This window comes from Tamandua tetradactyla, chromosome 6 (genome assembly GCF_023851605.1).
Source record: "Tamandua tetradactyla isolate mTamTet1 chromosome 6, mTamTet1.pri, whole genome shotgun sequence".
In the NCBI taxonomy this organism is placed as follows: domain Eukaryota; kingdom Metazoa; phylum Chordata; class Mammalia; order Pilosa; family Myrmecophagidae; genus Tamandua; species Tamandua tetradactyla.
Window position 1 is genome coordinate 169,062,986 of NC_135332.1, and position 21,076 is coordinate 169,084,061.

The following is a 21,076-nucleotide window of genomic DNA, read 5'->3' on the forward strand; positions in this document are numbered from 1 at the left end:
TCGCCCGCTCCCTACGTCAGCTGCCTTCCGTTTCCCGGGAGTGCCCGCGGCCGCTGAAGGTTAGGGGTCTGTCATGGCGTTCTCGGCGCCGGCGGCCTACCTGACTCATCAGCAGAAGGTCTTACGGCTTTATAAGCGGGCGCTGCGCCACCTCGAATCCTGGTGCGTCCACAGGTAAGAGAGGTGGCTCCGGGGGCCCCGCGGAGACTGAGAGGTCCCGGGTGAACGGGCAGTCCAAGGACATTGGGGTGGTATAGGAAGGGGCCCCCGAGTTGGAATCGAGGCTTCGCCGTCCGTAGTTGCGAGACCTTGGACGACTTGACCTCCCACATATCTTTTCTTCCGTTTTTCTCTTCATCTGAGACTAGTCTTAGAACAGAAGTTTTCGTTGTTAAGTACAGTGCAAGGTGGCGTGACATCCCAAGATATGTGAATGCTAGGCTTCCAGTCCTTTGTCAGAATCCTAAAACCTAGCCCCTGAAGAGGGGCTTCTGGAAAAATCTCTAAAAGATGGAAAACTGGGGAGACCTGGAAAAAAATGCAGACGATATCTTTCCACGAAGCTCAAACTGCATATTTGTGATTATTGGAAATAATCTACATAATTCTTTTTTGTTAAGCAGAAAGATTGCCAGGTGCAGTGCTGTAGGATTGTTAGTTTCTTCCCTGAGTTTTCCCTCATTCGTTCTTTTAAAGAATTTGCTATTCAGGTTCTAAGCTGGAAAGGTTAATAAGTTTTGAAGGTGCAGCAGCTCATCTTTCATGGAGAAGATGGACATATACACAAATAGATAACAGAGAATTATCAGTCTTACAAAAATGAAGGAAGTCGAGTCATCAAGAATTCTGGCAATGCTGAACTGCTGGGAATATTAGAGAACTGTATTAGAATACATAGAATTATAGTATTAGAATCATGGTAGAAATGGTAGCTACTATGACAACAAGGACTCGTGGCTTTTTAATCTCACTGACATCTTTTCTCAGCTCTCACCTGATTTTCTTCCTCTGTTTGTCCTCACATTGGTATTTGTTCTCTATGATTCCAGTTCTCTGTTGTTGCTGTATGTACTTTGAGCAGCTTTAGTGATCTCGGGATTTGAGTACACCTATGCTCATTTGTCTGTTTCTAGAGCTCTTTCCAAATGTTTTTTAGACCGTCTATAGATCTCTGAAACTCAACTTTGTAAATTCTTTAAAACTAAACTCATTTTATTTCCATCACCTCTGTTCTGTTTCTCTTCTCAAATTCCCTGTCTCTGCTTACTGCATTACTAAACAAGTCAGTCACTAAACTAAAGCCTCAGAATTGTTCTCAGGTACTCGCTATTTACCTGTCTGCCAATAACACACATACTTTTACACCAAGTATGTTTAGATACTGATTTTTTGCAAATTCTCTCTTCAGAGTAACATTAGTAGCTGACGTTTATTGCATGTGATGTGCCAGGCACTGTCTGAAGTGTGTTCATGTGTTTTTAACTCATCAACTCTTCATAACAACCTTAAGATAATACGTACTATTATTAACACTGTTTCAGAGGAGAAACCCATGGCCTAAAGACATTCAGGAACTTGCCCCAGATTTTGTGGCCAGTAAGCAGCAGAGCTGAGGTACAGGCCCAGGTATTCTAACTCAAGAGCCCCTTCTCAAATTGTGGTAATCTGAATGTCTCTCCCATTGCCCATCCATCACCATCATGGCTGCCCACTTCACACCCTCCCCTCTAACTTATGTCTGCAGTTTCTTCCTGAACCTGACCATAATTTGCTTAAGGTCATGCAGCTAGTGTCAGAGTAAGGATTCCAACCCAGGTCTGTCTGATTTGAGCAATACTGTTTCCATCATGTAAGACCTACCTCCTTACTTGCCTTTGTAGCTCCAGAAGTTAGCACAGTACTTTGTACAAGGTAGGAGAAAATTCAATAACTTGTTATTTAATGAACATTGAATGGTCCTTCAGAGGCTGTAACTTTTCTCTTGCTAATTCTCTTTTCCCCTTTTAGTTTAGATCATCATTCCTTTGTTGGAGAAGAAAGTTTAGGTTTAATACAGTGATTTTTGGTCAGGTGCCTCTGGTGACTTTCGGGCGCCAGAGAGGAAGCAGTTATAATGATGTCTAACCTCCATTGGCAGAGCTGGGGAAAGTGCTGGGAAGTTACGCTACTCATCCAGATGGCATTGGTGGGAGTACAGCCTCTGTCATACAACTGAATAGATAAATGGCAATTGAATAGATAAATGATTTCCAAAATCATTTTGGTTTAAGGGATAAATACCGATACTTTGCTTGTTTGATGAGAGCCCGGTTTGAAGAACATAAGAATGAAAAGGATATGGTGAAAGCCACCCAGCTGTTGAAGGAGGCAGAGGAGGAATTCTGGCACAATCAGCATCCACAGCCGTATATATTCCCAGAGTCTCCTGGGGGTACCTCTTATGAGAGGTATGAGTGTTACAAGGTAGGTGAGAATTACAGTGTGATGCCTTCTGAGAGGCAGCCTTTGTTTCTCCATTCCTAAAACTCAGCCTAATAAATTACTTGCCCTTTTTGGGGCAGCTAGGCAATTTCTTTCCTGACAGCTGTAGATATCTGTTTTACAGTTTACTTCTCTCCCATATGTCATTAAACCCACCACCAAATTTAGCTCCAGAATCTTGAAAGTGCTAAGAGTGATAAGTTACTTGGTAAATAACTCATTTTTGGACCTTGAAGTTAACCAATTTGGATTACTGCATAGTATTTCTGAGAAATTCTCAGTAACACTTCCAAATAAAATAAAGCCTCTTTGGATATTTAGAGAATGCAGATAGGGAAGGAATGATGCCAGTTTTGATTGATGCTATTTTTCAACCATAGGCTGTTTCGCTCTGAGGTAAGGCATTCTATAACTTTGTTCCATGCTTGTCTTCTGTTGTTAATTGATTAATTAGAAACAGTCTGATACTTAATAATTATAAAATTGCACCTTGAGTTTTGTCTTCTTTTTCCTAAGCAGAGCCTATCTATGGTTTCCTCTCATAACAGGTTCCTGAATGGTGCTTAGATGACTGGCATCCTTCTGAGAAAGCGATGTACCCTGATTACTTTGCCAAGAGAGAGCAGTGGAAAAAACTGCGGATGGAAAGCTGGGAGCGAGAGGTAAGGCTTACTTGCATTTCGTCATGTAGCTTGGCCCAGAGTCAGTTCAGGAAAGGCGCTCGGCTTTTGTTCCCCATGTGCAGAGGGCCAGATTCCAGCCTCAACTATTGTCCTGGCCCTTTGCTTCTCACATACACTGTAGTTTCTAAGTGTGGTAATTTTCACATTCACAACCATCTTTCAAATAGGTAAATGTATACCCTGGTCTCTTAGGCTTTTCTGTTCTCTAATTTTGCTTCTCCTACTCCATCTTTAGCCTTACTTTCTTGCTATCCCCTAAGCTCCCTTAACTTTCCTCTTCACCAGAACTTTAGGCATCTTTCAATAATCTTATGATGGTCTAATTTACACTTTTAAAAACACAATCTTGCAGTATAAAGAATATATTAGAGAGGGCAAAAAGAGAAGTGGAGAGATTAGTTTAGGGCTATTGCAGTAATTCAGTCAAAAGATTATGCTGAACAGCATTAGGGTGGATTTTGGATACGGAAATGGACAATGTGCTGGTTTGAAACCATTATGTCCTCCAGAAAAGCCACATTCTTTTAATCCAATCTCCTGAGCACAGACCCATTGTTGGGTGGGACATTTTGATTAGGTTGTTTCCATTGAGATGTGACTCCGCCCATTCAAGGTGGGTCTTAATCCACTTACTGGAGTCCTTAGAGAGATATTTTGGAGAAAAGCACAGTTGCTTGAAGAAATAAACGCTCTAGCAGAAGCCAGAAAGACCCACAGGAGCTGAGAGAGCCATTTTTGAAACCAATTCAGGGGAGAAGGGCCAGCAGATGTCATAATGTGCTTTCCTATGTGACAGGAACTTGGGCATAATCGGCTTTTCTTCAGTGAAACCTTAGGAAACTGAAACAGATTCAGGATATCTTTTGGAGGGATATGAAGATTGATTGGAATGGGGAATGGGTGAGAGAGTGGGAGGAATCAAGAATGATTCCCAGATTTAAGTTTTAACATTAGGAGTTTGATGGTGGTGTTCATTGAAATGGGGAAGACTGGGGAAAGATCAGTTGTCAGGATGACAGTCAAGAGTTCCATTTTGGAAGTGTCAAGCTTGAGAATCCTGTGAGACATCAAATATAGCTTTAAGAGGGCAACATTGGCTATTGGAATCTGGAACTCAGGGAAGAGGTTTGGTTAGAAATAGAAATTTGTGAGTTGTGGTTTTTAAAACCATGGAAATGTATGAGACCCTTAGGGAGAGTATGTAGGGAAAGAAGAGGTAAAGGACCAACTCTTGAGGAACTCCTGCTCATAGAGGTCAGGAAGAAAAGATTGAGGCGTGTCCAGGGAGGTAGAGGGAAAATCAGAACAGTGTGTCAGAGAGCCAACAATGTGTTTCAAGAACGTCGGGAGTAAAATATATCTTTACTGAAAGTCGTTAAGAGGTGGAGTAGGATGAGGACTGGAAATAATATCCACAGACTTTGTAACAAAGAGGGCATTAGTGGCCTTGACTAGACCCTTTCCTGCAGTGTTTGTCACACCAAGTTGAAGAGTGACTGGGAGGGAGAGGGGGAGACAGGAGAGCCGATGACTCCTTCCGAGAAGATTTGTGAAGAACAGAGAAATGGGGCAGTAGATGGAGGCTAAGGGTGTATTTACTTTTAAGATGAGATACGCTAGTATATGTAAGCTGATTAGAAATTTTGAGCAGAGGGAGAAATTGATAGTTGAAGAGAGATGGACTTAGTCAAGGAGGAAGGTTTATGAGAAGAAGAGGGGATGGGATCCTGATCACGTGTGGAGGTATGGGCCTTTGGAAAAAGGGGTTCTTTCTCCATTGTGATCAGACAAGAGCTGTATGTAAGTCCATTTGGATTAGAAGTTGTGTTGGGAAAGTCAGACTTCTGTGTGAAGTTTTGTTTCTTCTGTTTTCTTAGTCAAGTTAGAAAAGCCAAGAAGAAGTGGTGTGGCGTGTTTGGTGAACTTGGATGAGATGTGATCAGTGGGGAGAAGATGAACTTGCTGGAGAAAAGTAGTAGGATTGCCAAGTGGTAGTCAAGGCCCATTTGAAGTTGGGAATAATTACTGAAATATGAAACCAGTCTGTTCTGGAATTCTGTTTTTAAGCAGTACTAAGCTGCATGGGTGCAGGCCTGAAGGTGGATAGTGTGGTTTGGCCATTGTAGAGGTGGCAAAGGATTTGAGTTTATTCCAAAGGAAGTGATTGCCATGATGGGATGTAAACTGGATAAAGAAGGGAAGTAGAGGTTAGAGGTTCATGGTCAGTTGAGTGGATTGGCAATCTCTATGAGTCTCAAGAATTATTTTCAAGGGAACATTTAAGCAAGTGAACCAGAAAAAGATGCACAGCAGTTGGACAGTGAGGCATCTGAATTCATAATTTTGAGTGTTGTGCTTGTTCTGGTGATAAGGTCCATGGTGTTGACTTTTGGAAGTCCTTGGCCAAGGTGGAGTGGCTACACTACACTCAAGTACGGCAATGTCCTGTAAGAAATGTCTCAGCAGTTAGAAGCTTTGAGGTATTTTTTCATTGAGAGGTTGGTTCATTCTGTAACTGATCACTCATGATAATACAGCACATGTGTTTGGAGTCCAGGTCAGCCCCAATAGAGAATTGATTTTTCTGGAGATAATTTCAGAAATGATTGATCTTGGAAACAGGTCTCTTAGGGCTGTTCTTCTAATAGCTTCACACTGATCTTGGAAATTTCTAGGACTGGGGTTAACTGGCCTGGGCAACACTAAGGAACTAAGCACATAGTTTACAGGTTATCATGTGATTTCTTATCCTGGTTGCTACTTATGGGGGGAGAGGGGGCTTTAAAATGATTATCCCTAATATATATGAACTGAAGTTAATGGTGCTTAAGGAAAGCACTTGGCTGAGACACAAAAATAAATGTTTTTCTGGTAGGGGGATAGGTCAGAGCCATAACAAGGGGAACTGGATGGTAATTGCCATGGTTGTACATAATGAATGAAAGGAGGGATGGGTAGGTTTCTTAGCTTTGCTGTCATAAGTTTGGGAGAAGTCTTTAAGGAGAAAAGCTTTTATGATAAAAATGCAGGCATATAAAAACAGGTGTTCTGTATATAAAAAAAACTTTTTGATAGTGAGGGTCAGATAATACGTAAGATGATATACCACATTAGAAACAGAACTGATACCTTTTCCTGCTGTAGACAGATTTCACAAAGGGTCCTTTTTAATTGTTTCTTTGCCTGCTTCCAGGTTAAGCAGCTGCAGGAGGAAACCCCGCCTGGTGGTCCCAAGACTGAAGCTTTGCCCCCTGCCCGGAAGGCAGGTGATTTGCCCCCATTGTGGTGGCACATTGTGACCAGGCCTCGGGAGCGGCCCATGTAGAGAGAGGAAGACACCTCACTCTTCACATTTGCAAGTGAGATAAGTCACAGAGTATACACACTTGCCCAAATAAAAATAACTAAACATGGTCTGCTCTGACTGGTTTCTTTTGTCTGGGGATTAACATAATGTAGCCAAGTTCCTGTGTTACTTGTCATTGTTTTCTTATCCATTCTACTTGCAAAGAAAATTGTGAAATGTCAAATAATGTATGCTTTTCTTCCTCACTAAATCATATCTTTAGCACGTTAGCAATAAGGGAAGCAGACTGATTTGCTCTGAAGATTGAGTTGAAGTTGAATCCTGAATTAGCTCTGGTGACTGGTGGGGATAGTTGAGAGGATAATTTGTTAATACTGAGGACTTAAAATAGCTTTTTGATTTTCTAAAGATTCCTTTTAGGAAATTTTAGTTTTTACTAAAAGGACAACTTTCCCTCAGTGCACAAATGCAATAAATAAGCCTGGTACTTATGAAGTTTTTTCAGGAACTGAGTATATGGTAATCAGGTTAAAAGATCCAGTCCGGGATGGGATGGAGTTTGGTGGCATATGTTTTGGAGGTGGTTTTCCAGCTCTGTTTTCTCTACTGTAGCTTGGATTGTTGCAGACTCAAAGGTAAGGGCATAGCAGAACTCTAAATTTAGAGTTTAAAGAAGCATCTTTAAAAGGTAAAGCTACTGCTTTTAGTTCTTGATAATTCATTGGAATTGTTAAAGAACCATTTCAGGCAACTGCAGGCCTTAGTGCTCATAACCATCAAAAAATAGTGTTCCGTGGGTTTTCCAGTATGGAATTTTAAGCTCAATTTAGGTCTCAGTCATCTTGTAACATTTGGATAAGACCTCTAAGGGAGAATAAGACTTGAAATACAGGCTTTTTCTAGTGGTTCTTTATTTATAATGTAGGCTGAAGCAACTGTTACAATGTAGAAGGGAGACACATTACACAATTGTTATTTTATACAAGTTTAGAACAAAAAACTGCACAGGGAGAGGTCAACTCTCGGTACAAACTAGCAACTAAACCACAATAATTTACCTTTAGAAATGATTATTTTTAGCTGTGACACGCTTTTACAATATGCAAAACACAAACAGAACTACCCAAGATATTTTGTCACATTCTTTCTACATTGAATTTGGCAACATTTTATATTAAATTTATTCAGATTATACTAATGTTTAAAAACTAAACAAGTGAAAAGCTGTACCAAGGTACAGTTACATCCATTTATTTCAAACATTTAAAATACCACTTTAATCTATTGTAATTACCTTGCAGTGGTTTCTGCTTCTGCACAAACCATCTCAAGCATCATATGCACAATGCATCAGCTACTTTTAGTCATCAAGATTGGTGGGCTAAACCACAGGCACTACTGTTGCTTATATTCTGTAAGAGGAGCTTGTTTTTCAAAGAAAAAAAAAAGCTTATTTCTAATAATCATGCCTTTGCTTTAGAGCCATAACATAAAATGTCCTTGAGCAATCACAGCAGTGTTAAAGGTTAATATACAGAACAATGACTATACAGGGACATTACTCACATCCAACAGTTATGTGTTAAAGCATAAGACTGTCATTGAAGATTCAAGCCAACAGGAAATCTGCAGGGTGTGAGGGACCCATCTGGAGTGGTACAGACACAAACATGTACTTCGACCTGACCCTACTATGCCAAGTGGGTTTCTTTTTAAAAGAATTGTTGTCTCCAAATTGTGATCCCTTTAAGTCTACAAATCTCTGTTGGCTTTAGGGGATGGGTATTATAACAAATTTAACTTTCACTTAAAAAAAGAAAAGATATAAATCCATTCCAAAAAAACCTTATTACCTAGAATGTGAGGGGAAAAAAAGGAAGAGTATAGTATAGTGGTCAGATTCCCAGTGACAATAAATAAATCCTCCTCTCTTCAATGTTTAGTATGATGCCAATTAACTGCCATTTATTTAAAAGAAAAGAAAAACAAGCCCCCAGATTGTTAAACACATTGGCAAGTTGCTAGACTCCAAGCTGGTTACCCTTGTTAAATCCGCTCGAGTTTTCTTTAAAATATTTGGGCTTTTCAACGTGCCCAGCCTGCTGGGCACAGTTAAGTAAAAGGCATTTGCTATATCTAAGAATTCCCTGCTATCAATTAAAATGTTTTCACATTTTTAAAACTGCCTTACCCTTCTGGATGTATTTGGATTCAATGAAAGTGAGTACAATAGACAAACTAAAGTGGGGGAATTCTAGGTCTACCCAGTGGCAGCAGCATGCTCGGGCCTGGAGGTGGGTGCTGTGCAGTCAAGAGGAATCGTGGGAGAAAGGAAGTCCTTAAACATCCTACAGAAACAAAACACTGCAATCCAGTATGGCTTATTCGGATGCATTTACCATGAAGTTACTAGAAATTCAACCTACAAGGCTACTCTTAAATGTAACAGGATCGGCTATGCTGACAGTGTGCCCCTCCCAAGGCCCTCCCCCCATCCCAATGCACTTCACCATCTCCAGATATACTTCATTCTAAATATTGCTCATCAATTCGTACTCCTGCCTTTTTTCTTCCAGAACATAGTATATTTAAATAAGGATATTACCCCTTATCCATCTTGTTTGTACATTAAAATAGCTTGAATTTGCTTCTAAGCCAGACTACTACAATGCATCTACAAAAGCTTGCAGAAAAAAGGAGGGAGGAAGAGGAGAGAGAAGGAAAGAGAAATAGAGGGCGGAAAGAGGAGAGGGGCAGGAGAAATGGGGGGCGGGGAGGAAAGGGAGAGAAAGAGAAAAAAAAAAAAGGTATAGTAATCCTTTTGCTGAAGTAAACTACTTTGTGGTTTCCCCGGCCCCGACCCCCCTCCCCTTACGCATTTAAAATTTTACAAAGACTTATAAAAAAGTTAAATGGAATTTGGCACCTTCAGAAAAATCAAAAGGAAAACTAAGATTAAAATGTGCAGAAAGAAAACTCAATATTTACAAATGAAAAGATCAAGATTCTTATCAGTTATACTTGTTGCCTTTAATTCTCATCTCAAGGTGTGGAGGCCTTTCAAAAGAGTCGGGCTTTGAGTTGCCCACGGGTCTCCCGTTCGCTCACGGCGGCGGGAATGGACGGCGACGCAGCGGGCTTCGCTGGGCGGCCGGCGCTGCGGGCGCCTAGCAGAGGCGCGGGGCCGAGCGGTCGTTGGTGGTGGTCCGCTTCAGCTTCACGCCCCTGCGGATGGCGTTCAGCATGTCTTCTCCCTGCGGAGCCGCGGCGGCGCTCAGGCCCGCGGGCGCGCGCACAGGGGCCGGGCCGGGGGACGTGGTGGCGCCCGGGGCCTCCCCTTCCTGCTCTTCGGCCTCACTCTCCGGAATCGCCTGTCTGTGCTCCTCCGGGAGGTTCGCCTTCGGGCCTGGAAACGGGGGGTTCACCGAGGCTTGGCCGCTCCACAGGGAGGGGGGCGTGCTGGTGAGCCCCGGGGCACCCTCCCCTGCCGCCGGCGCCTCGGGGCCGGACTCGCCCCGCTCCTCCAGCCCATCTGGGGGCGCCGGCAAGCCCCCAGGGAGCTCTGGGACGGTCGGGGTCTTGACGGGGATCACGGGAGTCTTGATGGGGATGGGCCCCGCTCCGAGGGTCCCCCGGCGCCCGGAAGGCTTGGTGGAAGGGGTCCGCCGGATGGTGGCCACCCCTGGGGTGGCGGCCACAGGGCCGAGCGTGGTGGGCAGCCCCGCGGTCGAGGCCGGGCGCTTGGCCTGGAACATGCGGCGGTAGGATTGGCTGATGTCGCTGTTCCTCGGAATGGTGGAGGATTTGTCAAACTCCTGCTGCTCGGCCTCCTGATCACCGCTTACTGAGAAGTAATCATAATCTGAAACTGTTAACAGGCTTTGATCAGAAATAGCCCAAGCAGCACCTTCACTTGTCCATCCTTATTTCAAACCTACTGCTGAACCCCAGTAAGCCCTCACCCACCAAGAACTCCCTGCAGGGAGCTCTGCTTTGATCACTGCCATGCCCCTCGCTCCTAGAAGGAGGCTGGGCACAGCAGGCACGCAAGACTGTTGTGTGATGAAGACCTAAATCTGCCAGGTGGCCGCACACCTAGCTCTGAGCATCTCTGGCAGGTGACAGTGAGGGGGATGCAAGAGACCATAAAACCTCCAGTCCAGAATTTGACATGGGAAGCCAACACAGACTATCCCAGGCCTTAACACCTCCCTAATAATTAAGTGGTTAGGCGAGGGCAGAAAAAAGAGAAATGGAGCTACTACTGGCAATGTAGCTCCTTAAAAACCAGCTACAAATATAGGTTCCTTCAGTGGTCCAAGTCCACTTGCTCTCAAACAATGGGGAAGCATACCCCTTACACCCCCTAGGGCAGAGTTTCTCAACAGCAGCACCACTGGCATTTTGAGGACAGCTACGTCTTTGGGGGTGCAGGGGCTGTCCCAGGAATGACAGGATGTTTAGCTGCTTCTAAACTCACTAGATGCCTATAGCACCCCCTCCAGTTGTAACAACCAAAACTGTTTTCAGATGTTATCAGATATCCCCTGGGACATAGAATCACCATGTCCTACACCCCACTGCCCAGTTGGGAACCACTCTGAAGTCTTAGAGGCTTTGGCTAATGGACCACAGAAGCTTTTAGTCAACTGTCAAATCAATCGTGAGGCTTGATTTCCAACTACCTGATGTGTGTGTGCTGGAGGCCGGGCAGGTTTAACAAAGGAACAGGTAAGAACTTGGACTTTGGATCCTAATTGACCTTAAGTTTGAACTCCAGCTCGGCGACTACTAGCTGTCTGCATTTGGGAAAGTTACTGAGCCTCAGTTTCCACATCTGTAAAATGGGGATAAAAATGCTCATTCCCTAAGTGGTTATAGACATTAAATGGGATAATAAATACAACGTGCTTAGCACAAAGTGCTAAAAACACACAAAACTACTATTATTAACAGTATCTGTCTCAGCTCAAATCTGAAATCACTGTTACCCTGACAGTGGGAAGTGAGAAAAGTTGTGCAAGTGCAGGTCACTCTCTTAGGCTGCCCTGCCTGACAACTACAGATCAATGCTCCGAAGCATTCCGAGAGGAAGGAACCAATTCCGAGGCCTGTCTGTAGCCTGGGGTTAACTGTGATCCATCTCACTGCCTCCTCCTCGCACGGTGCTTCTCCAAAAGCCCAACTGTGGGCGCCGGGCTGTCCCATACCTTGAGAGGGAATGGTGTCCTCGGAACAGCACGGGGTGGCTGTCTGGGTGCTGTAGCCACTGGAGCACTGAAGTGAGTCCCGGCTGCTCCGCTGCGTGTCCAGCTGGAGGCCCCGCGTCAGGGCCAGGGCCAGTTCCTCACAGGCCTCCAGCTCCTCGCCAGGCTGCAGGGTGGGGGAAGAGAGAGACACAGACAAGCCATCAGGGCCGTGAGACCCCCGTCCGGTGTCCCCTGAGGGTTTGCACACACCTCCTCTGGTGGGACCTCAACAGCACCATTCTGTTTCCATGTCTGAAGACCCAGTGGGGGGCGGCTAATGATTTGCTTGGGTTCCAGCAGGCTCTGGAAAGCCCTATGCGTCTGATTTCCCCCCAGGCACCTTCCAAATGCCGTCCGGCAGGGAGTGCGGGAGACAGGGCCCTGGGTCCACCAGCCACAGGGCTAGCCCAGCGCCCGGCTGCCGACCAGCACACGGCCCCTCGCCTACACCACCCAGCAGCTCAACCAGAGACAGAAAACAAGAGCGTCACCCTGGTGGCAGCTGACACGGTCATGCTCCGGGGCCTCTGCGCCTCCTCGGTGGCTGCAGGGGTGCCGCCTGTGGTGGTGGGTCCCCCTCCGCTGGCGTCCGGCTCGCGCTTCTCCTTGCGGCGCTGCAGGGTGTTCACAAGAGGCTGGTCGTAGGGCCCCGGCTTAGCCCAGTCCTAAGCAGAAAGAGTGTGGTCAAGGAGGCAGGGGGAGCCCGGGCCTCCCCTCCCGTCTGGTGGGGGGAGGGGTGATGGCAGGGGGCACAGCTGCCCTCTGGACAGCTGCCCGCAGAGGCATGGCTGGTCCCTTAGGGGAACGCTCACGCTGGGAAGGGCCAACAGCCCCTCTTCTAAGCCCTTACCCAGCTCTAAGAGACAAGGGGCTAGAAAACCCTTTGGGACCCCCTAGGCATGTCTTTTCCCTCAGCAACCAGGCAGGCAGCCTGACTGTAGGTTCACAGTCCCTTAAAAGCCCCCAACATACCCTAAGGGCCCTACCCGTAGAGAGCAGGGCCCCAGGGGCCAGGTCCTCCCCACTGTGGTCTGGAGGGACCACCTCCCCTTTAGTGGCCCAAATGACAGCATGTTAGTGGAGTGGCCACCAGGGGCCAGTAAAGGAACCCTGGCCCTCCTCCCTCAGGTTGAACCCCAACTTCCCTTCTGGGAAAATGGCCCCGAAGGGCTCTGCAGGGTCTGCGACCTCTACAGTCCTCAGATAGGAAGGCAAGGCTCAGGGGAGCACTAGAAAGGCTTTGGGGAGGCTGAGGGGTCCACACGACTCGTGAGGGACGAAGTCAGCTGCAGCCTAGGGGCCTGCTTCTCACATCAGGTCCTCATCGGACAACGCAGACAGTGGCTTCCTGATGCCCCAGCTGATCTTGCTAGGAAATGGCTACCAATGTTTGCTTTTATATTAAAACACCCACGTTTTAATATAAAACAGTCAAGACTAATGTTAAAATCTGCATGTATTTTTAAGAATAAAACACGATAATCCAGGACGTGTTTGGGGTTGTGGTTCTGTCCCCACAGCCCAGTCCAGGATTTGTTGGGGGCAGAGGCTGAGGAGCACGGCAGAGGGGACAGGCCCTCCAGCCCTTCCGGTGAGCCCAGGAGAGACCATTTTGGAGGGCAGGGGCCTTTCAACTTGGAGTGGATGGTCCCTGCAGTGCCCCACAGGGTCTCCTGTCCAACAGGGGCTAACAGAAGGTCTCTGAAGGGAGGCTTGCCTAGCCGGCTCCGTGTGGAGAGTGCTCCCTCTGAGCTCCTCGCTGGCTGCTTTCTGGCTCTCTGCACCCCACCCCCAATGGGAATTTCCTCAGGGAGAGGTGTTATATGGAGAGGGGAGAATGAGAAAGGGAGGGGGAGGGAGGATCAGGGTGAGGCTGATGGTGGGACAGAAGAGGGGGAGCACAGCAGCAATGAGAGGGGAGGCCGAGGAGGGAGGAGAGACACAAACCTTCCAGCTAGGGATCTGAGATGACGGGAACATGCCGGGCCCAATGGTGTAATAATGAGCGTAGTCTGGAAGGTGGGCAGAGGTGGCCCGAGGGAGCAGGCGGGAGGCAGGCAGGCAATGAGGGGAAAGACCTGCCCCCACGGGTCCCGCATGGGACTCGCTCGATAAACTACAGTGATAAAACCCGTTAGACAACTGGAAACAAAACAAAAAGGGGGAAAAAAAGGAAAAAAAAATTAATATAACAGGATGAGTACGGAGGTACAAGATGGCATTGACATTCGAGGGAGGTGGGGTGGGAAACCTGAATATTTAGAGATAAAACAAACCTGGGGACTCAGTGGCTCGTGCACAACCAAGGAGACTAGAGAAAAGAGCCAGGCTGCAGAGGCTGCACGCTTATTTGACACCGAGTTGAGTGTTCACTCAAGGCAATACTTTACCGACATCTTAGAATACTTTGGAATTGAACCAATGTGCTTAACTTCTGGTGTTCTCCATGTTTTTTTTTCTTTTTTTTAACTAATGAGACATAATTTCATGATGATTGGGACTTGCGCGTTTCATTATGCAAATTGAATTTAAAAGTTTTGCAGTGCTTTCAAACAAATGTGTTCATTCTAGGTTTCCAAATTCAGCATGCTATTCGGGATCAGATTCCAAAACGGGGGAGGTGGGGGAGGAATGCAAACCGAAAGGCGGGAAAGCACAGAGCCACTGACGCAGCAAGATGGCGTGCCCAAGATGTGGTGACGGGGTGGCCAGGCGGGTGGGAGGCTTAGGAGGGGAAGGAGTGGGGTGGGGGACCACGCAACACCCGCTCTGCAAAGAAGCCTTCACACCTCTGAATTCCCCAGACCCCTTGCTCTCTGCCCAGTGCTTGCTCACCGGCCACATACCCGTTGGCGAAAAAGCCCTCAGTCTCTTTGCACCCTCTGGCCCCCCTGGCCCCCCCCCAGAGACCTGCTCTTGGTGTGCATTTCCCGTTTCCCGGGCCCTGCAGCGGGATGGTGAGAAGTCAGGGGCCAGGGGGTGGGGGTGGGGGTGGGGTGCGGAGGTGGGCGTCACCTTCTCCGTGGGCACCCAGGCCCCCATGGTGGAGCCCGAGCTGACGGAGGCGGGGGAGCTGCACTCGCTCACTGACTGGCAGGTTTCGGAGGCTTCCGAGGAGGCTGAGCTGGACGAGTTCTGCAGCGGGAGGGGTGGACCACAGGAGGCCCCGGCAGAAACCGAGCCACCAGCCGGCCGCCACCAAGTCAGCATAAATAAAGATAAAGGAGCGGGGATAGGCGTGGGGAAGGGCACGCACAGAGAGAGGGACACAGACAGATACACGGGACAGGGAAGGATGAGAGAAGCAGAGGGTTAGGGTCTCAACTTTTTCCCCCAAAGCTGCACCCGCACAGAGGCACTCAATCCCTGCACGCTAGAAAAGCGCTGAACACTAGGCCCTCAGCTCCCCCTGACGGCAGGTGGGTCTGGCTGTGTCTTAGTCACGGCTGTCGCCCCAGCGCCTGGCCCAGGCAGTGGAGAACCTGGCAGGGCTGCGTCCCTGTGTCCTCTCAGGGTGTCCTTGCCCGCCACAAGCCCAGGCCCCACGTCTCCCGCTGCCCTCATGGACAGGCCTTTTGACTGCCCGAGCCCGGGCCCCAGGTGGGGCGCTGGCTGCACGGCTGCCTGAGGCTGCTCCAATGCTTGGACTCCCTTTGCCCGATGTGGCCGCTGGATTAACGGGGGGGAAGGGGCCAGATAGGAAGCCTCATTTTCACAGACACGCTCTGGGTTCAGGGCAGAGCTGCCTTGTGGGCAGTGGCGTAGGTGCCCTGGCCGCCGCGGGGTGGGATGAAAATCTTAAGAGCCCTGGGACACAGAGGGAGTGTCTGAAGTGGGGAAAAACCTTTTCATGCTGATCTTCATCAAACCCACCTCTCCCCTAATGTCTGCCTAGTGCTCTGGCCCGGCTTCCCTCACATTCCCCTGAGCTCTGGCCTGGCCAAAGGCAGGGGTTGTGTCTGTTTGTTCATTCCAAGTCTCCAGTCCTGGAGCTGGCACACGGCAGGGCCTCAAGAAATAAGGAATGGGGGAGTGTGGTGGCCATCTCCTCCATGTAAACTGGGTCCCCCTAGGTATTGCCTAAGACCCACCCAAGTACTTGCTGTAAGTTTTTCTCAGTTAACTGCAACCTCTGGCTCATCCCCAGTTTGTTTAAGAAAGCCAAGCCATCTCCACTGAATGCTTGACTGTATTTCCCAGGAAGTGTCCCTATGATTCCTGTCAAGGAGTTCCAGATTCATGCTTCTTTCATGGCAGAAGAAAGAAAGATTTCTGCAAAGGGACAGTTTTAGCTTTCCCATCCAACCAGGGCCAGGGAACAAGAGGACGCTCAGCAAAGCACGGTGCTCCGCGGAGCTGAAGCCAGGGGAGGCTTCTCAGTGGGCTCCGGCTGCCTCCAAGGTCAGAGCCTGGTTCCCAGCCAAGGACCCGAAGTCGAGGGTGCGAATGTAGGTCCTGCTTCTGCCACCTTCCAGTAGGGGGGCTGGGGCCTTAAACTCCTTACACCTCCCTTTTTATCATCTTTAGACTGGGGACCGCTAATATCTGTCTAACTAACAGAGGAAGATTAACTGATAAATACCCAGATAGTGGTTAGACAGTAAATGAAGTCTATTGTTATCAGCATAATTTACCAGGACTGCTTACCTGGGTTCACCTAATTCAAGGATGCTTGGCTTGGAAAAAAAGAATCAGGCACCCACCCAAAGAATGTATGTTCAGATTTCTTTTGACTCCTGACCATTTTTTCTTAAGAAACTCTTGCATCAGATGGTATCAACAGATCTAGAGCAGACCCTCACTGGGACCCAGCTCCACAGAGGGGACGAAAATGGGAGAATTCTAAACCAAAATGGTCACTTGGCCATCATTTATCACCAAGTGGGGAAATGAAGGGATCCTTCTCCTTATACAGCTATGCTCCCTTCTTCCCACCCCTAAATAAAGGTAATCTTACTGATTTCAGAACATGGTCCGCTCCAGCCCACATCATTTGTACAATCTCCTTAAATTTCCCCTCTACCTTTTAAGCAGTCATAATATCTTTCTTCTTTTTAAAAAAATAGAACTCTCTATACAATTTTTAATAGGCTTTTTTTTTTTTTTTTTTTGCATGGACAGGTACCAGGGATCGAACCCGGGTCTCCGGCAAAGCAGGTGAGAACTCTGCCTGCTGAGCCACCGTGGCCTGCCCTCTCTATTCAATTTTGCAGCAATTTTGAGCTTATTAAAAGTACCCTAGAGTTGCTAGCCAAGTATATCTGTCTTAGGCTTTCAGATTTAAGTAAATCCTGGCAGCCCGCCTTCTGTTTCCCTCAACATTACTGGAGACAGAAACCCTCTGCTGCAGGCTGACACACATATACTCTGCTTTTTGCCAGCGAAGCTGAAGCACACAATCCCTTTTTTTCAGAAAGGAGTGTTAGTGCACAATATCATGTTAAGCTGCCAGTCGATCAAACGCAAACACAGAATGACGGTGCACGTCAGAACAGCCTCTGCGGAAACGCAAACGTCTGCTCTCATTCCGATCATTCACACGCACTCTGCTTGCGGGACCCACAGCTTTGCTTCAGTGCTGCATAGGGGGGGCCCGGGGGAGCACCTCAGAAACCAAGTCTCCTGGGACGAGCATATTAAACCTAGAGCTGTGGCTCCAGGCTCCAGGTGCTTCGGTTCGAAATTGAGTCTCTATGCGGGGATGATAGGGAGGCAGCCACCCCCGGGATGGCTGAAACACAAAAGGGAGCACCAAGTTGTGAAGGCTCTGGGTTCACCTGTTAGATGAGTAACCCGATGGCCTAGGTTCCTAAAACACCTCCACAGCTTCCTCCCAGAGGATGTGCTCCCTGGCTGAGGTGGAGTGGAGAGGGCTCTGGATCTGCACCTAGAAATCCCTACTCTGGGTCCCATCCTGCAACTTGGGCATGTTACATCTTGGAACCTCTGCTTCCTGAAAAAATGATGTGCCAGGTGGCTGCCGGGAGGGGGGACTCCATGGGTAATTTATGCAGGAGCCCCTAGGACGAGCCTGCCACATGGTAGACAGCGCAGGTTAGCAAACTGCAAACCTGGATAAACTAGACAAGCACGTGGTCTCCCAAGTCCAAAGGCTCTTGGACTGAAGGTGGCAGTCAACCTAAAATATCCACCTGGGTGACAGGCTCAAGGCCACGGCTCAAGGCCACGGCTCCTGCCCGCGGATGGCGCTGTCTTTCCCGGCATTCTCTATGCTGGGCTGCTTACTAAGCACTGAGCCAGGTGCCAGCCCACTGGCACTAGGGGAGGGAGGATGAGAGGGGGGGTGGACGCACCAATCCTGCATGGGAGGGTGCTCTGATGTTCTGCCCCCGCCTTTCTGCTCCAGTAGGAACACTAGGCTAGGCTGGGCCTAGCGCCATCTATAAACCCAACTTTGGGGGAGGAGGTTCCTTCTCCCAGAGTCAAAGTGCCAGCAGAATAACCTGCAGAGAATGATGATCCATTCTAGTTCTCAGCTAGACGAAGGGAGCCTGAGAGTGCCAACAAAGGGTGTCAGGGCAATATTCAATCACGGAATCACAGCCACCTGGAGAAGAACCCAAGATGGGGGCGGAGGAGGTGTCCCCACTGACGAATGCCTATTCATTATGGCATAAAGCCAAACCAGGCACTTACAGTGATCCCAGAGATTGGTCAAACCAATGAGTTCTGTCTACTTAAGTCGGTGAGCTCCCCAAATGAAGGTGTTCTCAACCATCACCACGCAGGCAGGCTTCAAACCCAACTTCCGTCTCTCTCCCTTTTGAGGAACACCGTAGTTAGGGGTGCAAAATTAACCAGTGGTTTCTTGGGTGAGAAGGCAGAGCTGTGTCCGAGCCAAGGTCCTCCTCTCGGGTTCCAGCCCTCGGCAGTGGTCAGGGCCCCAGGTGTGGCCAGCTGCTCCTGGAGCGCAGGGTCCCTTACCTGGTTGGGGGTCTCCGGCGGCATGGGGGACGGGGACTTGGACTGGAAGGCGTCCTGCGATATGAAGCCTGAGTCGTGGGAGGACACGCTGGACAGCCTGACGGGCGCCTGCTGCGGCAGGTTGGAGCTGCGGTAACGGTAATGCGAGCTGGGCGAGTGCGAGTGAGAGCCGCTCGAGCGCGAGTCACTGCTGTTGACACTGTTGAGGCTACTGCCAGGGGCAAGCACAGGGGTGGGTGTGGAGGGGAAAGTGAGGGCGGGAGGGAAAAGGAGGGGGCAGTGACATAGGGGACAGGGGAGGGACGAGAACAACACAACGCAATCAACTCTCTGCCCAGGTATAGGTGAAGCAACATGAAGGCATGCTTTCAACACGCCAAATAATGAAGCTAGGAAACAAATGAACAAATGAAGCTACGAAACAAAAGTCAATTTCATGTGCGCCTAAGGGGAGAAAAACAGCCCTAGGGACTCAGTTCTCTGACGGCGCAGTGAGATGTTCTCAGGTTCAAGGCCCCTAATTCTAAAGAGGCAAGGGCTGCCCCATTCTGCCCTGCTGTCTAGCACCCAAGTTCAGGGAGCTGATGTCCACAGCATGAAACGAGACAGGGTAATCGTATTTCCTCATCTGCCTGCTGAAACCATGACTCAGTAGGAAAAACCACTAAAGCTCAGTGTGACTGGATGAGTGTGTGCAAGTGGCTCCCTTAGATGGACAGATCAAGGTCAAAGCAACCAAGCATGGCTTTGGGGGAGTGGACTCCAGTGGGTATCTCAAGGCGATTACACCCTAGGTGAGAGTGGTTCAAGACTCTGGCTAAACCTTGTGTCTGATGTTCCTTTTATCTACAGTATGGACAGGTGAGTAAAAAATATGGATTAAAAATAAATACTAGGGAGAACAAATGTTAAAATAAAATTGAATAGATTAAAATACTAGTGATCAATGAAAGGTAGTGGTAAGGGGTATAGGAAAAAATGGGGGTAAAGGTTAAAATAAATTAGGTAGATGGAAACACTAGTGGTCAATGAGAGGGAGGGGTTAGGGGTATGGTATGTATAAGTTTGTTCTTTTTTCTTTTTCTTTCTTTTTCTGGAGTGATGTAAATGCTCTAAGAAATGATCATGGTGATGAATACACAACTATGTGATGATATTGTGAGCCATTGATTGTACACCAAGTATGGAATATTCATATGTTAAGAATGCTGGTGTTTGTATGCCGTTTTGTTTTGTCAACAAATATAAAAAAATTTTTTTAAAAATGAGGCTGAGGGTCTAGTTAAAAAAAAATTCTGGCTAAGAACATCAGCAAAGCAACTCTGTTTGTGTTTGTGTTTTACCGTTCACAAAGTTAATGATTTAATTAACAGCTTTGCCGTGATCACAGGTGTTTCTCTGTTAGGGTGTCCCACAGTTAGCCTAACAACACACCTGGCAAGACGCAGGTGCCTTACACTGCCTTACACTGACTGAAGCAATCATGGCTGAACCGTTTGCCTCCAAGATGGAATAGTCAACAAGGATGTGGCAAGATTACCCGCAGCCCCTGGGTGTCCTCCCTGTGCTCCATTTCCAGTCATAAAAAGTATGCCCTACACTGTGTCTCATAACTCAGGTTATGAAAAAGAAAAAAACTGAACAGAGCCCCATGGTCGTGGCAGCATCTGAAGGGATGAAAAAGCAACCCAGCCCAGTAGGAGAGAGTTTGTGGTTTCTGCGCCTAAGAAGGTAGCCAGGTGACGGCGACACTGGAGTTACTCGGTGCTAATCTTCAGACAGATGTGGGGGAGGGAGCTGCAGGCAATCACTGCTGGAGGGGATAATTATGATTTTTGCTTTTCTTCTCAAAGAGCCGGAAGAGGGCATTTGGGGACTGGGAGGCAGGCTTACTGAGATGCCACTCCCGCGAGCTGACAGCTGATGTTGCCAGTGCAACCTAATTTTCTATTTAACTTAGACTGTAAGAAAGAAAAGATACCCATGCAGCTTTGTTTTACACTAATGAATTTTTTCTTTTTTTTAGATTACCAAAAAAAAAAAAGAGAGAGAGAGAGAGATGATTTGTCTCACATACCCAAAGCTCCCGAAAGAAGGCAAGAAAACAACCAACATTTTCAGGGAGCAGAATGTCAGGATATAGCCTTTTAAGTCTAAGCTTCCTGCCAAGTGTCTACACCACAAGGACAGGTAGGAGATGAAACATACCCGTACAGATGTGGGGACCTGCCATTCCGGGATCTGGCAAATCCACCCTGCTCTTTACTCTCCATGTGAATTCACAGGAAGTGGAAATTCATTTGGCTTTGAAAATTCAAATAAAAAGATGAGCAGGCTGAGTGTACCAAAATGATAAGGGATACATGACAATGTTTTCATCCTTCAAAAAGAGAGTATATTTTTCAATCTGT

The 21,076-nt window shown here is 47.7% G+C and overlaps 2 protein-coding genes across 13 annotated transcripts in view; one reads left to right on the forward strand and one right to left on the reverse strand.

Moving 5' to 3' along the window:
* Positions 1-6: 6 nt before the first annotated feature.
* On the forward strand, positions 7-6,578 carry NDUFB9 (NADH:ubiquinone oxidoreductase subunit B9). Of its 2 annotated transcripts, none has more exons than XM_077167635.1 (4): positions 7-162; positions 2,271-2,463; positions 3,030-3,143; positions 6,358-6,578. In XM_077167635.1, exons 1-4 carry the CDS (start codon positions 74-76, stop codon positions 6,487-6,489), a joined length of 528 nt encoding a protein of 175 aa, XP_077023750.1. In that variant the 5' UTR covers positions 7-73; the 3' UTR covers positions 6,490-6,578. The 2 variants fall into 2 exon arrangements, with proteins under 2 accessions (XP_077023750.1, XP_077023748.1); XM_077167633.1 differs by having other exon boundaries at positions 9-174.
* Positions 6,579-7,365: 787 nt separating this feature from the next.
* Positions 7,366-21,076, reverse strand: part of MTSS1 (MTSS I-BAR domain containing 1) — a 158,175-nt gene continuing 144,464 nt past the window's right edge. For 6 of the 11 annotated variants that reach the window (XM_077167608.1, XM_077167607.1, XM_077167609.1 and 3 more), the window contains 6 exons: positions 18,666-18,876; positions 14,736-14,855; positions 13,668-13,862; positions 12,212-12,385; positions 11,682-11,844; positions 7,366-10,339 (listed from right to left, as the gene is read on the reverse strand). In XM_077167608.1, coding sequence (XP_077023723.1) covers positions 9,639-10,339; positions 11,682-11,844; positions 12,212-12,385; positions 13,668-13,862; positions 14,736-14,855; positions 18,666-18,876 — 1,564 coding nt within the window. In that variant the 3' untranslated portion in view covers positions 7,366-9,638. The remainder of the gene's footprint in view (positions 10,340-11,681; positions 11,845-12,211; positions 12,386-13,667; positions 13,863-14,735; positions 14,856-18,665; positions 18,877-21,076) is intronic. The other 5 variants (XM_077167610.1, XM_077167611.1, XM_077167613.1 and 2 more) reach the window with 3 other exon arrangements.